The sequence below is a fragment of the Parus major genome, chromosome 1 (assembly GCF_001522545.3).
Source record: "Parus major isolate Abel chromosome 1, Parus_major1.1, whole genome shotgun sequence".
Classification (NCBI taxonomy): domain Eukaryota; kingdom Metazoa; phylum Chordata; class Aves; order Passeriformes; family Paridae; genus Parus; species Parus major.
The window spans coordinates 32,251,409-32,267,859 of record NC_031768.1 but is presented as its reverse complement, the minus strand read 5'-3'; the positions used below and the strand labels follow the sequence as shown (position 1 = coordinate 32,267,859).

General features: G+C 35.8%; 1 protein-coding gene across 1 annotated transcript in view; it reads left to right on the top strand.

Annotated features, from left to right (window-relative positions):
* The window catches only part of OCA2 (OCA2 melanosomal transmembrane protein), a 155,478-nt gene that overhangs the window by 109,250 nt on the left and 29,777 nt on the right, over nucleotides 1–16,451 (top strand). Inside the window, exon 23 of the mRNA XM_033513614.1 lies at nucleotides 7,239–7,332. Within this exon, the coding sequence (XP_033369505.1) occupies nucleotides 7,239–7,332 (94 nt within the window). The remainder of the gene's footprint in view (nucleotides 1–7,238; nucleotides 7,333–16,451) is intronic.

Below are 16,451 nucleotides of genomic sequence, written 5' to 3'. Positions count from 1 at the left end.
GAGTTAATATGGAAAATAATCCCCATATTGAAACCAGTATATTTTTTTCAGCAAGGACATTTTTCTAATCTTGGAAAGAGTTATCTTGGCAGACATGCACATGTAGAGGTATGCATGTCATTAAGAGTGAAACATGGAGCATATGGGGTAAAGGATGCTGTTTCAGCTGAACTGATGAGGATTTATAGTTTGGATTCTAAGTCTTAGATTTTAAATTGGAAGTAAGACAACTATGTGTAATATATAATATTGATTTAGAAAATAAATTTATACCAACACCAAAATCACTTGATTATAATGCTAGTATAACTGATAACTTTGAAATGCTTCTATTAATGGTTTTCAATCTGTGTAAAATAACTGCAAGCTATAAAGTTCTGCAAATTAGAGATCGGATAATGATCAGACATGGCATTGGGGCTCCTACAAAGTATAGGAGGTGTATTTCATTTTCTCTACTTGCTTTATGCATTTCTTTATCGTAAACAACAGAAGGTTCTTTCCAGAGGCCTTAGTCACTTCTGTTTTCACAATTATATGGAATGGGCAAACTGATTATGTTGTATTGGTGAATTGCTGCAGTATGAGAACACAGACTGAATAGTTGGCAGCAGAAGAGGTATATTCAGTTAGAAGGAAGCATTTGGAATATATGCAGAACAAGGCAAGGAAGCTACTGAAAGACTCAAAACACTTAAGCGCAGAATGTAATACTGGATTATCTACTTTTCTTCCTCTGCAGACACTTTCCAGGTAATGCCCCCTCTTCTGCACCTTGAAAAGCACAAAAAATCTTGCAGCATTTATATTGATTTATATTGACAAATCAGACATTCTGTATGACACTAAGGAAAGTTATAGTCATGCTCGAGATATGATTTATATAGATATTGATAAATCTATTTAGCACAGTTGTCTTCAAAGTATATTATGATAAAGTTGAATAACGTACTCTTATACCAAGTTCTTGTATATGAAAGAGTTATTCAATATTTGGTCCCCATTAACATGACATGTGGATAAGCTGTGAAACTGAGACATAGTTCTAATCTTTGAATCTAAAAATCAGAGATGAAATATGTGCAGTATTAAAAATATGAAATATGTGCAGTATTAAAAGCATTAAATGAAGGCTACTTGGATACATGTCACAGGGCATAGGGGAATGGTGTGCCAGACTGCTGGCACTATCCATCATAATAATAGTATTTTTTACACTTGCACAGGATAGATTGACTCCTACTAAAGTGGCTTTAGTGGTCACCTCAGGTTTTACGTATTTTTTACAGATGTCTGGATTTCATAGAAGTTTATGGATTTCTTTAGGTCACTAAAGAAACAAGTGCAGGATGTTGAGCAACTCACCTTATTTATTTCACACTTCTGGTACGAGAATGACAAATTTGAACTTCACCTTTTCCTCTCGTAGCAAAAAGGAAACAATGAGCATTCACTACTGTAATTCTTATGCAACTGTCCTGCTGATGATGGTGTAGTGGTGAGAAAAAGTGGTAAATTTCACCTGATTGAAAGCATCAGGTTGAATGAAGTTCAATGAACTTTTTTTGATAACTGAACTTAAAACTTTCATTCAAGTTCTTTAATTTATTCCTCTATAATGTCCGTGTTTATGCATTTATGTAGAAATAGACCATTCAAAATATTTCCAAATCAGTAAAATAAAAAATATTGGTATCATAAGACTGCATTTTATCACAAATAACAATATTAAATGAATTCATGCATGCCTATGACTTTATGTTCCTTTTAGGGACTGCTACTGTTCAATTGGCCTTGGTTCTCTTCTTCACTGATGACAAAGTTTGATCATCTGGCTTATTAATTTTTACACATAAAAAATATTAAGTTATTCAAGTCTTGCCCATTATTAGAAGATGTTCAAGACTTGTGGACATTGAACAGATGAATATAAATGTGTGTGTGTGGGAGGTTGTTTTTAATGAGTCAAATCTCTATTACTTTTGTGTGAAACTGAAAATTTATGAAAGCTATGAAGGCTGTCTTCTGTAAGGCTAATCAAAACCAGAACTGGTCAGTGTTCATTTTGGCAGACAGATTTGTTACATTTTCTTACCCTGTGCTTTAAGTAGATAATATGCTGTGGAAAGGAAGCCAGGCACATCAATCTACCTTTACTTTACAATGTAAATTATATGGGAGACTGCACAGGATTTTCTTTTAAAAATGCATTGGAAGCAAGGAGCTGGCTTCCTTCAGTAAGTTTTGTAATGGAATGGGTCATAACAGCAAAATAGCAGGGCTGAAAATCCTCACCCTAAAATTATTCATGACTGCATAAAACTCATTATTTCAGAAAGAGAATCCTTGTCTGGACACAGCAGAACAGCTGTCCTGTGTAAAACTGGGCCTGTCAAAGATGTTTGTTAAAAGCTAGGGAAAAGCTGATGTCAGAGCTTGTGTTGGCATGAAATTAAGGTGATCTTTTAGGTCTGCATTACCTGTCCAGACATGCAGGAGAGAGAAAATGCAGAAGGCCTCTTGGTTAAGCACAGGCATAGCTTGTTCTCCACTATCAGGGCATATGGAAGGGAAATGGTCTGTAACTCTCACAGCAAAACAAACATTTCTGTTAGCCATCCACTCAGTTGTCACCCAAGGAGTTATCTCCTTTATATTCAAGGAAGTTACTGTTATGATGGCTGCTCATGCTAGGCCAAACAGCTTTATTAGTGATAATCCCTTCCCTTTGATTTCTCAGTGCTTTGAGTGATAAACATTAATCCTGCCAGGCACTTTGAGGTGAGTCTCCAAGCAAACATATTAACTCAGCAAACAAAAGGGTTAGGCTTGCTCTTGGGGGGGGCAATACTAAAGGGACTCCTGAGGACTAACAGCATTTAGATATAATAGATGTGCTGCTGACAAGTAAAATTCAATAGCTGAGGATGAGGCTTGAAGTCAGAGGATGCACATTATTGATTCAAACTCTCTCCCTTTTCTTGCTGTGATTCTAATCTGATTTCCCAACTCCTTCTTTCAGTAAGCCTAATCGGTTCTCCCAGCATTGATTTTCAGTGCATTGCAGGTTACAATGACTTGGGCAGACTCTGTTGACTGAGGAAAAGGCTCTCTGGGCCCACAAGAGGTGCATTGTGTGTGGTGTGCAAGGTCTGGGTTCAGGTTTGGCAGTCTCTGAAGAAGCCATGTAGTGAAGGACAATAGATGAACTCTGGGTTATGGAAAAGTGGCTACAAATGGAACAAGAAGGCTGGAAGAAGGAGGGCTGGTGGATAGTGCAGATATCAAATCAGGCTTGCCAAACCTTGTCAGTGTCTTCCTGCTTGTAGGTCTAAGTTAGCTGGGGGTGAAAAGGCATATTTTAATGAGTGGGGCTTGGGTATTTCTCGAGAGATTTATTCTAAACTAAAACTCTAAAATACTGTCTTACACTTGGGGTTGATTTCACATTGCCTAAAGCTATTCAAAGATATTTTCCTTGAGACATATCAGTAAGAAGCTCTTATATCACCTTTTCTAGACAGAAGCAGTAGAAGACCTACTTTGTTTCTGAAATGATTGTACAAAGCTTGGGAAGCTACATGGAAAAAGGATTATGATCTGTGAGGATTCTTCTGTGTTTGTTTTTTTTTCTGTGTAGCATAGGCAGCTAATTAGGATTGCTATTTTTTTCCTTAAGAACAGGGCTCTCGATTTCATGCTTATGAAATATTAAAAATAGTTAATATTGACAAGAGTGCATGTAGTCTGTCAAGAATAAAAGAAGAACAGATATTCAGAAAAAAAAATGTATTACTTCACAGATATCACATACTATTGACATTAGAAATAGATCAATTCATTGTAGTGAATCCAGTTTCTGAGTAAGCACATGCCTTTTGATAAAAGGTGAGTAGGAGTCATCAACAAAGTTACAATAGGACTCCTCAAAACAGATTGGTTATTGCAATGTGTTGATAGAGTTGACCCATGTGTTATTTTGTTTTGAGCATACAAACAAGCAAGCAGGAGCCTTTTTAAGCTGAATTGTTCTTAAAATTGCAGATGATGTGAAGATGAAGTCCAGACTGGGTGAAGTCATAAAAAATGTCTATACTTAATTTGCATGAATCAGAATGAATTTAATGTATATGTTTCTGTGTACATTTACCAAGTATTGAGTTTTCCATGATTCAGAGGGTCACGGTGTTGCTGTTTCACTTCTGAGTTAAACTTGTGCTATGGAGACAGATGTTCCTGGGATGTGAAACAAAAGTTTGCCTCTGTTGTTAATTTGAGTGCAGTTCTTTGAAGCCTGCTGAGCCAGTGCCTAATTAAACTGCAGACACGCTCCAAACAAATGAAAAAGTAATGCTGCTTCTCACAGATAACATTTAAGGTGACAATTTCTTCTCAAGTGAAATCTACTTGGGGAAATCAATTCACTGCTGAAGCAGAAACTCTTTCCGTAATACTTCATTATGTGAAGGCATTACTATAGCCCATACAGTATAGAAGAGCTCGTGCTGTTTGGAGATCTCAACTGTATCTAGTCAGAGCCATGGGACAAGTGCAGTTTTAGTCTCATTTCTTTAATTTGAAGCCAGAGCTATATTCTTTGTCTGCAGTAACATTATTCTGAGAGTGATGACTGGTTGTGCTACACATAGAGAAGAAATCTCTTATGAAATGTTTGGATGCTGTAGACTAGTGATTAGTTTGGAACTTAAAATGCCTGAAGTGTTCCTTCCTGACTTCTCTAATTACATCAGCTGTATTCATTTGTTCTGTTTTCAAATTAAGCCACACACCTCGTGTCTAGGCTTTCTCATGGCAGTATCTACCAGGATAGCTGTTGTTCCAAGTTCAGTTTTGTATTTTTAAACATGCATTACAGTAATTAGGATATACTTTGAGGCAAAGAGAGAGAGGGCAAGGGAAATGAGCTGTGATGTTCCTAATGACCAGTGCTAGACACTATTTTTTCAAGGTTTCTGATTCATTAACATTAATGAATGTTAATAATTCTTTTTTCTCCACACCTAAAGCAGGGGTGGGGGTGATTTTCTGTGTATGATAAGAAGCCAAGGTTATAAATAATTCTCACAAGCATGATCACAATAGTTTTGTGATCAATAAGGGTACACTCTTGTATTGATGTGCAGTTTCACCAACATCAGCAGAACTCCTCAGAGACAGGCAGAATCTCTGCACTGAGCTCCAGCTCCTTTGCAATGTCAAAGCCTTAAAAAGCAGAGCAAGTAGGTCACCTAACATAGCTCCTAGGAGGGCAGAAGGAAAGGGAATTAAAAAAAAAACAAAACCAAAACATAGAGGAAGAATTAAATATACAGAATAAAATATCTATTTGGGACTAGAGGGAGTGGTAGTGGAATGCTTTTCTCATCACAAGATTCCTGTGTCTTCCTTATTCCATAGTGGCATCTGCTCAAGAGTTGTTTGATGGTGCTAATGAGAAAATTAAAACAGTCTATTGTTCTTAATAGGTGTTGCTTAGGTCACTCACCTGAGACAAAAGATACCTTTGTTCAGATCTCTACTCTGGGATGAAAATCTCAGTTTGCTGCCTAATGTGTGTTGATAATAACTGACCATCCTGGAATAAATAGGAATCACGAGTTTTCTTTGGACTCACAAAAATTTTTGTCATACCAAGGCTTTTTAGTGAAAAGCTTTAAGTTTCATGAAATCAACTAAAAATAGTAATTAAAATGTTCTGAGTGACTTTTGGGGTTTAGTTTTTTCCTCAAATTTGTTGCTCTGTCACTATAATGACCAGTCAAATGATTTGTAGCACTTCATTTTTTTAAAAAATTTAAGAATGTTATATTATTTTTTAAGAATAGTTTTAGACATCTGCTCATTTTGTGTGCATTTTCAGGTTCAGAAGGCCATAACAGTACCATGTATGAATACTTTGGGGGAATAATTCTTCTGCCTTTATTCCAAAATAATTTTTGGTACACTGATCTCTGGGTGACCCGAAATATTTACTGAATTAAAACAATTAACCAGAGTATAAATTACATTAGGATCTGTTTCTCTCAAAGTCAGACCATGAAAGTCAGACCAGAAGAGTTTCCATGGAGCTAAAATTTTGAATAGAACCAAAGTAAGAAGAGTAGCTGCATGACAATGGGAGGAAAGGAAGGCTTCTGCTTAGAATAATTGATTGTTAATGTAGTGATGTATGGCAAAAGAGATGACTTACCAAAGTGTATATATATATATAAAAATTCTCTTAGATAGTTACCTCCTTTGTTCAAAACTTCAGTTAAAGAGCAGCATGTAGGAGTCACTGTCACTTCCTGAGTCGTGCCTTTGATCAGAAACATTTGCAGAAGCCATCTGCTTTGTGGAATTCAAGTATGCAGCATGTATAAGTTTGAGGTATGACTCATGGATATGATGTAGAAAATGGGTCGGTCTTTCTGAGCTCTGAATACCTGATTTCTGTACTTTGCCAGATTGTTAAAAGTTTAGAGAAAATGAAGAAATAAATCAATTTCTGGAAAAGGCTTGGGATAAGAGAAGTGATGATAGATGCGCATTATAAATGTGGCAAATTATTTTTCTTTGTTGTGTTCCTCTCCTGTGGGGGCTTGTATAAGTTAATTTGGAGAAGTTCACTGAATGAAATTATGTTTTCTTATTTATTGAAGAACCATGGTGATTAGGTAAACAAAGTCTGTGATCCTTTTGCCTTAGGAGAGAGACGTGAAACAGATCCATTCCCCTCCATTGTCACACTTACTGTGTTTTAAATTTCTGTTAAAAAAATCCCAAACATCTTACAAATTAATTAATTTATCAATAAAGAAAACATTACATTGTCAATATCAAGTTGGCATTGGGAAAAAAGGCATCCATGTTTCTTAGCATCCTCAAATTATCTCATCTTTTCACCTCATCTGATGGCACCTTCTAGTTAAGTAAAATTAAAAATCAGCAAGTTTATCTGAATGCAGATCTCTGGTGTTATTTTTTTTTATTGGTGCTATGTTCCTTTCTTATTTTCTGGCCTAAGTAGAACCAGAGAATAATACCAGGCTTATATTTCAAAGCATGAAGCTATTTTTAGGATGTGGCGGTAGACTATGTTTCTTTCCAAGCCTATACAACAGAAATTGATTTTTCATTTGTAATGAGTTCATTTTAGTACTTTAATACAGAATAAACAGAGAAAGAGTAAGAAAGAGAGCCAAACTATAAACTGGTCTTTGTTTTTTAAACTGCAGGTAATGGAACATTGATTGGAGCATCTGCAAATGTTGTTTGTGCTGGAATTGCTGAACAGCATGGTTATGGCTTCTCTTTCATGGAGTTCTTCAGGTACAATTTTAAACTTCTCACATTAAATCTGATGGGGTTTTTTTTCTCTCCAGGGAAACAATGAATCTTCTAAGGAGAAAAATCTAGTGAAAGGGTCTATAAAAAATAGACTTGTGTTCCTTATTTGGTTTTGGCAGCTGAAATGCAGGTGGAAGGCAGATCACTTTATTTTTTTATAATGTTGATAGAATTCATGAAGCTGGTGGGAGCACAGTGGAACTCCAGGAGAAACAAAGCCTCCAAAATTCCTTCTTTGATCACCCCCAGTCTTCAGTTTTGTAGAAATTAAAAATCGTTGCTTTATTGTAAAATGCTGTTTAAACCTAGTTTCTGGTCTGCACATTTTCATGGATGTTCCATCATCAGGAGAAACTGAAATGTCCTAATTTAGACTGAGTTGATTTTTACTTCATGATCCCATAATAAACTATTTACTTAATTCTTTTGATCAGCTACTTAGCAACTATGAATGAAAGTGTGATGAGCAGCCAGTAATAACTCAAGCTGCTGCTTAATAATTGTTTAATTAATAATTAACAGAGTTTTTACTAGCGGAGTTTTCTTTGCAGGTCATTCATCAGCATGTTTTTAAGGGACAAGGTGTACTTTATGCATACAACAATTTAATATTTTTCAAAATACTTTCAGTTTTTGAGACTGTGGTTCAAGGATGTAAGTGGAAATTAGCAAATTGAGGATGAAACAAAAAGTTCAAGTTTAAAGTGTCGTTGATTTATCTAAAACATAATTCCCTACTTCTTTCCTTATTTAGGGCACAGGATACTGTTAATCTCACATGGATATATTTTTTCTCTTTAATTTCTTTACATTGTTTATTATAGTTTCTCATCTCTATCAGCTTTCTTCTAAACTGTTTACCTCAAAGTCCTCAAACCCGTGTGGTTTATATGATTAATCACAGAGGATTTTCTGGAGCCAAGTTAATGATAACTCTAAAAAGAAAGGTAGTCCAAAGTGCTGTTGCTAAAATTCAAGCTGTGAGGATGTGCTACTCATAGCATCATTCAGCTCTCCACCCATAGTCTTCTGATGATATGTTTTAGAAAGGCAGATGCCTATCAGATCAAAGGCTTGGTTGTCAGGATCTTTGAGACTGAAGAACAGCCTTATGTAGTACATAGTAATAGCTAACAGATTTCCTGGAAGTCAAGCCCTTGCACAAAAAAATGGTAATGCAGTAATAATGGGCTTGTGGATTGCACAGTTCATTATTCACAGGTTTTAACTTTGACATTTGGAGATTTTACTTGTATGCAGCATTAACAGTGTGTCCTCTATGTAGATTTTCTAATGAAATGTCATTAAAACTTCTTTGAGACTGATTGAGAAAACAAATTCTTCAGCAGTGTTTACTGGAACATATTCTTTGGTAAGACTGACAACAGTAGGCAGATGCTCTGAAATTGCCTTCTATACATGTGCTTTTGGTGGAAGCAATTTCTGGGAAAGACTGTAGCCACCTTGAACAATGATGTGAGAACAGAATCCATTGTGGTCTCTGGGAGATAGCAGTGGATATTAATTAGTAAAAAAACCATAAAAGCCCACTTTTTCTGGTTGCCTTTTAATCACTGAGCAGGCAAATCATGAGCTTCTTCACAATTTGTGTTAGGAAAATATTTGTTTCAGTCAAACATTCACATGTCTTAAGGCTTCTCCTGGCATCAAGAGGTGTTTTGAATATCCCTTTGAGGATTTTGATTTTGCTTACTTTTATTTATTAAGGTTGCCTCAAAGTATAAAGTGAATTTTCTGCATTTCTTCCCTGTTTGCCCAGGATGACTCAATGCATTTCACATTCCCATTGAGGGGTCCTCTGCAGTGCTTCTCCCAGCAGAGACACAGATTTTTACCCTCTCATTTTATAAACCCCTGTGAGTCACCAGAGAAAAATCATGGATACCTTGTGTGGGGAGATGATGACCCTCTGCTGACTGACTTTTGTTAAGATGTATTTATATCAGCCTGAGCTGGTTTTGTTCTGCCCTTCCCAGGTGCCTCTGTACAGGAAACCCATGCCACGTCTGTCTCAAGTGGTACCTAGAGTCATACAGCAGAGTACTCTATTTCCAGTATACTTCTTACCTAGCTGAATGCTGAACCAAATCATGCAAATGTGTTTAAGGGAGGCAGGGGAGGGTTTGGCTAGTGGTCTGTAAGAGGAATTCCAGACAGGGTTGAAAGGCATGTCTGGTGAGTACACCTCACAGAGGGTGAGATTCTATGTAAGCTGTGGTTCCCCATGGCGAGAGGCACGATGATGACTCTCTGTGCAGGGAGAGAAAAAGGCAAGAAACAGGTTCCTTGCCCTGTAAGAGGGTGTGTGGGCTCATGACCTTTCCTCTGTGTGTCTTCGTGCAGTGGCACTTGCCTGGTTCAAAGTTCATCTACTCATTTTAAGAAAGTAGCAGAGGTAATCCAGCAGATGTGTTTGCAGTGCTATTCTGTGTGTATTGTGTATTTGCAATGCTATTCTGCTGCTCAGCCAGAGTCAGAGGTGGCCAGGTGTGATAACTTGCCTGGAATGCTGAGTTTTCACCAGCTTGATGTGCTTCTCTCTGGAGTGCCTTCCTCAGAAGAAATCCTGTGCTGGGGAGGTGCATGACCATCACCATGATGCTACAGTCTTTCAGAAATCTCTCTAGCCTCCTGGGGAAAACTCAGAACAACAACTAACTGCTTCTTTCCCTGGATCAAGAGTCCTACTGCCTCAAGGACCTGGTGCTCCACAGATGGATGTAAGGGGAAGACAGGCCTGGTGTCCCATTCTCACCATCCAAGAGACTTGTGCTGGAAGTGCTGTGCCTGTAGAGTGGTTCCAGCAGGATGGCATTTATTTAGCTGAGAAAGATTATACTGAGAAAGAAGAGAGAAAGGAATAGGGCTCCCTCTCTGTGTTGAAGCACCTTAAAGCAGCCTGATGTTCAGAATACACTGCTGGTTGAAGAGATATCAGGTCATATCCATGGATGCCTGGCGGTGAATGTGCTGGCAAGTGTCACCAAATATCTTATCCATTTCAGAATGCATTCAGATCTTGATCCCTTCTCTGACATTACCCATCAACACATGTAGAGATCATTTCTGTCTGAACAGTGCTCACAGGGGAAAAAGCAAGATTGCCCGTGAGAGAGGGTCATTTAGTTGCCATGAATTCTACTCGCTGTTTCCAGACCTTGTGAGCTTTTTTTATTATTTATTATGTTCCACTGAAATAAACAGTGTCATACACAATTTACAATATACAATATTGTAATAAGTTTAATTTATCACCATGAAAATATTTGTATCTTTGAATCTGTTAGACATGGTGGTAGAAAAACAAAAAGAAACATACAGCAAAAAGGAAGAATAGGGGACGTATGGGCCTCATTGAATGGGGAAAGGACCTGCTGACAAAGGATGTGGAAAAGGCAGAAGTTCTTATCTGTGTGATCAGCTGCACAATGTTCTGCTGAAGACCAGTCACTAATGCTGCTCCCCAGGCTTATGAGTCCCAGTAGTGCCTTCCAAGTCCTGCCACTCAGAGATCCAGCTTTTAACCAGCCTGAGAATCATGAAGGCAAATAATGAGTGACTGCCACTGGATGATTCATTTGGGATAACTCAAATTCAAAAGGAATGAAAGCAACGTTATGAGAAAAACAAAATTGAAAGTCGTAAGAAGAATAAGCTCAGAATAATAATTTCCTTAAACATGCTCTTGCATTTTTGGAATTAGTACAGCCAAATTATGCTCTTGTTTCACTTTGAAAACTTCCTCATCAACCTCTATTTATGTGCTCTATCTTTCCTCCTGAAAAAAAAAGTTAGATGTACCCTAATATTTCCTTCTTCTAGTAATTTAGAAGGCCAGAGCTGAACATGATATTCCAGCCACAGTCATCTTACTTTTTTCACATTTAAAAAAGATAAGATTTAATATAGAATGTGGAGCTATTTGCCTTTTCTTAACCTAGGCAATATCAAATTCCTGCTCAACTTGATACTCAGTGTAAGTCCAAGTCTCAGTTTTCATGTTACTTACATGAGTGTGATTATATCTGCTCTCTCCTCAAATTCTTACACTTTTCCTACACTGTGGACACAAAGACAAGTATTTAAGTGGTAAAAACAGAAAGAATTGTGAGTCCATGGGGCTTGGAAAAGGATATAGAGAGCAGTGGGATATTTGCTGTATGTGGTCAAGAGTGAATATCAGAACAAACATCAGAGCAAACAAATGATCAGTATGTCTCTAGACAGAAGTTCGACTATTTTCATAGTCTTGACCCTGTAGAAAACATCAGATGTGTTAATAATATGAAGGTAATTGCTCAGAGACATCATTTATGAGTAAGCAGAAGGCAGGGAAAGATAATATTCCCATTATGATTTTAGTCTAGTTATCAAAGAAATGTTACACATAAATAAGAGCTTAACATAAAGGTAAACCCCAAATCTAGGAGAGTACTGTTCTCTTGGCAAATGGTCAGATAAAGACATTGTAGTCTTGTTGCCTGGATTAATTACAGAGGTTTTCATAATGATTTTATATAAATTCAGACTGTAAAACAATCAACAGCTTTGTTTTTCTCAAGGAGTAAGATAAATAACGTTGCATATGTCTCTTTTAATCTAGATGCTTCATTTCATTATAGTTTTCTAAATTTTTACTAGTGTATATCTGAGTTTGTTTGTTGCAGTATAGCACTCTACTAGGTCAGACCACCCCGTGGAACATGAAAATGAAGCAGAGAAATCCTTTTGTTACCAGTGAAAAATTTTATTCCAGCTCCATAACAAGAGTTTCTCATTGCTGTAGGGACTTTAATAACTTTTTTTTACTTGCTAATCCAATTTACAACTTGACTTTAGTTTTCTCTGTAAGTTTGGCATTTATAACCTTATAAAGATATATAGAATTTCAAATATAAAGTAACTTATGTTCCTTCATCCTATTGTAATTCAATATCAATCACTCCTCTGTGTCCACGATGTGTGATGTCAATAGAAAAAATGAATCACAGAAAAATGATAAACATATTTGACAAAAATATAAAGTGGATATTGTGGGAAATACTCCAATTTTATTTCAAGCAATTTTGGCTGACTGTGCCTGTATTACAGTGTTGGTTATGGGAAGAATGGATTGGATAACTCTATGTAATGGGATAAGAATGTGGGATAAATTATTTAATACATGAGGAAATCAGTTTGCCCAGAGGAGCAGGTTACGAGCCTAAGAGTCTAATGTAGAGTTACAGTTGTAAGGTCAGCTGGATAAAATCTTGAAGGCATTGTGTATATTTTAAGATTTTGCATTTTTCTGTCATTGCTGTCCCTTCATATGCCATCTGCAGAGCTGAATTAATATTCTCTGTTTTCTGTGGGGATAAGGATAATTTGGAAGTGTCAAAAATATTGCTTTCTGATAATAACTTAGGAAAAAAATTGGTTTTATCATAGGATTTTTTTGGTGAGGTATTCACAGCAAAAGTATTTTCAGTTGGATATCCTATTTATCTGTTTTGAGAGCACTCAGATGCAAAGACTGTGAAACAGTACTTCCCGTGAGAACTGTCATTCACATACGTGGGAGGACAAATGTGATATTCTTTGCTACCTCCTGTATATCTTGTTTACACAACTTACAGAAAGTAACTATTTTAAAAGAACCCTGTAAAGCCATATAAATTTCTCTACTGGATTATGTGTTAGACAGCTGTAGTCTTTTTAATTCCTGATAATTTAGTGTCTTTTTCTCATATTTTCTTGCTATTAACACCACTCTATGCCACAAATATGCTGTTGCTCTTTTAAAGGTGATTCTGATCAGAATAAAATCAACCCTACATTTTGGGTATGAATTTTGGTGATGGAGACTTTGGTTGAGCACTGTGGTATCAAAATACCCAAACTCAATTCACCTGTGGACTTTCTGCTCAATTGTGCAGCTCCAGAAGATAGAATTTGGGGAGGTTCAAAGTAGATAAGGAGGATTCTATGAACTGCAGAGAAAAGGTTTAATGATTATAATGGAACAATTATCTCAAGCTCACTTCCCACTACTCTTCTGATCAATAAGGAGGAGTGAGTGGTCATGGGTTAAATGTTGATAATTTACATGAAAACAGAGTTCTTCTGTTCAAGTGCAAATGCAGCACTTGAATAAAGCACTCTCAACAAACATGTATTAATACGTGGGCAAGTTTGAGATTTTAGAACCTTTCTTTCATGAAATTTCTAACCTTAAAAAATCTGGATCTCTTAGTTTTACTAAAGCTTGTTTTTACATTTATCTTGATTTCTTGTCATGTGTAAGAAAACTATTAGAAGGGCTTTTTAGTAAAATTTCAAATGCAATTGCATATGAAAATCTCTATCAGATTTAGGGAAATGAGTTTAACAAATGTAATCTAGATTTTAACGTCCTATTTGCTGTTATGACAGAAAGAGCAAAACTATATACAACTTTCAGCTGATAACTCAGTAGAAAGTTAATTCAGCATGTATTCATCTTAAATTATTAGGTTCTAAACTGGCTTTGTTAAGAACAATGCATTTTCTTTGAACTATCCAACAACAATCATTGCGATATTTTAAAGTGTCAGTGTTGATCTAATGACTGCTCTCAAACATTATATTGATATTTTTGGCAGTTGAATAAAAGAAATGCTGCTGATTTTAAGTATTTTCATGGCTTGCATCAAACCCCATGAAAGCAAGTATTCCTGAAACAGTGGTGCACACCACTTTATGAATATTTCCTGAGTTATGGGTGATTTGTTTTTTTAAATTTTATTTAAATTTTTGATTTTATTTAAACTCTGCAAAGAGTGAAAGTGGAAATGTGAATGAATATGGATTTACTTTTTTTTATTTTTAGAAAAAAGGGTGAAAAGTAGTATTTTGAGCCTTTAAGTAAGAAGACATTTCTTTTTGCAATTTGAATCATGATTTATATTTACTGTGAAGTTTTCATTTCATTTAAAATGTTCCTATGTCTTCTGAATAGAACTAATAACTTTGAATTGTTTGGCCTGTGGACATACAAGTATTACTTTTCTTCTTCTCTTATTGCTGTGAAGTGTTTTGGATTAGCTTTTAGTTTCCAATAAGGAAAGATGGGATTTAAATACTTGTCGTCTCACTCATCATAAAATAAGGCTATGTGATTCAGGTATTAAAATTTTAGTATGGTTTCAGCCTTTAAATTCTGTGAAACGTGTGTGTTTCATCCTCAACATTTAAAATACAGTTGCAATGATCCAGTGTTTCATTTGGCTCCATAGGAAGCAGTGATCCTTCAGACACATCACTTCAATATTATGGGGTAAGGTCATGGAAGTACTATTTAATCATGAGATCATAGAAAAAAACATAGAAAGGTTCAGGCTGGAAGAGATCTTCCCCTTTCTATAGAGTCATGGAGGCTGTTGGCTGCTTTGGTTCTGGGTTTCCCATGGGCTCACATGAAGATCTCCACTCCAGAGCCTTCCTTGCTGAGCTGCTCCCTGGTTGCTCTGTCCCCAAATGTTGTTGTTGTTGCAGGGGCTTTTCTTCCCCCTGGGCAGGATTTGGCTTACGTCTTTGTAGAAGTTTAAAAAGTTCTGTTTTTTCCAGTGCTTCATTTTGTCCAAGTCCTACAAGATAATGGAATTACCATCTACTTTTTCTACTCATGTGAGATTATAGTCTAGTATAGATTTGCACAACTGTTTTGGTATAGTAATATCCACTATTAGTCATCAAATTGGTGCCAATGTAAGAAAAAAACTCTTTGCAAGAATCTATTTGTGTTGAAACAGCAAATTTGATTCAGTTTCATGTGTAACTTTTCTCACTTGATCATCTGTGTTGATCTCTTTTAAAATAAAATAAACCCAAACCTTAAATATACCTCAAATAACTTTTAAGAAATAGATCTGACTACAAAATGTTGACATCAGTTAATTAGGTGAAGTTTTGAGCAAGGAAACAAATAATATGCATATGACATATGCAACAATATTACATAGTCTAAAGTATATATATTAAAAAACCACAAAATGTTCAATTTGTACAAAACTTCTCATCAAAACATTATTAATTGAACACTGGCTCATAAATCCTCAGTTTTGAATCTTTCATAGTGAAGATTTACATATTGGTTTAAAAGTGATAATAAATTCTATAGTTTGTGTGTGTATGCATGTATCCTTTAAGCACACAAAGAAGTTAAATTGAAATTTTATTGACATATATTTTGGGGTCAGGTCAGTAACAGTCAAGAATGAATGCTAGTACCTCAGGTGAATAAAATAAATGTAATCCCATATCATCAAGATACTTGACTGTGGAATTACTATCAGATAGGAAGATTCTATTTTTTAGAGAGGAAAAAAAGGCAGCAAGTTGAAGAGTAAACACAAACCATACCAATCTAAGAGCCAGATCAACTTTTTTGATGCTAAAAATGATTTTTATTTTAAATTCTGAAGTGTTATATGCCATTTAGGATGTCTCATATATAATTTCTGAATTGCCTTTTTGGATTTCAGAGTAACTTTCCCTTTCACTAGCATAAAGCTACTGTTTCTAGATTGCAATGAATACAAAATATTAGATATGAAATTCACATTATCTTGTAATATAAATGGCTATGAAAGAACAAAGAGAAAAATCCAAGCCACCCCTGGCATTCCAAAATATTTTCTTTGCCATATGTACTAACTCTCCAAAACCTGTCTATTGAACTTTGCTTGTGTGAGTTTTAGATTGGGGGAAAATGTGCCCTAAATGGGACAGTGGTTATCTGTGAAGAAGTCTAGTGTTTTTTTGTTTTTTGTTTGTTTTGTTGTTTTTTTGTTTTGGTTTGTTGTTTTTTTGTTTGTTTTTTGTTTGTTTGTTTGTTGGTTTTTTTTTGCAAATCAGTGGTTCTTTGGAACTTAGAATCTTTGAGGTGTTTGGAAATTCATAAATTTGAAAGGTTAAGCTCAGGAATATTAAGGGACAAGTGCTAAAGAATACTGGTCTGTCATACAAATGAGTAATGGATGTAATTCTAAAAGCTCTTCCCTAAATGTTCCATGGATGCCAACTACTCACATTCCTGGTGTATTTTCTGCTACACCTTT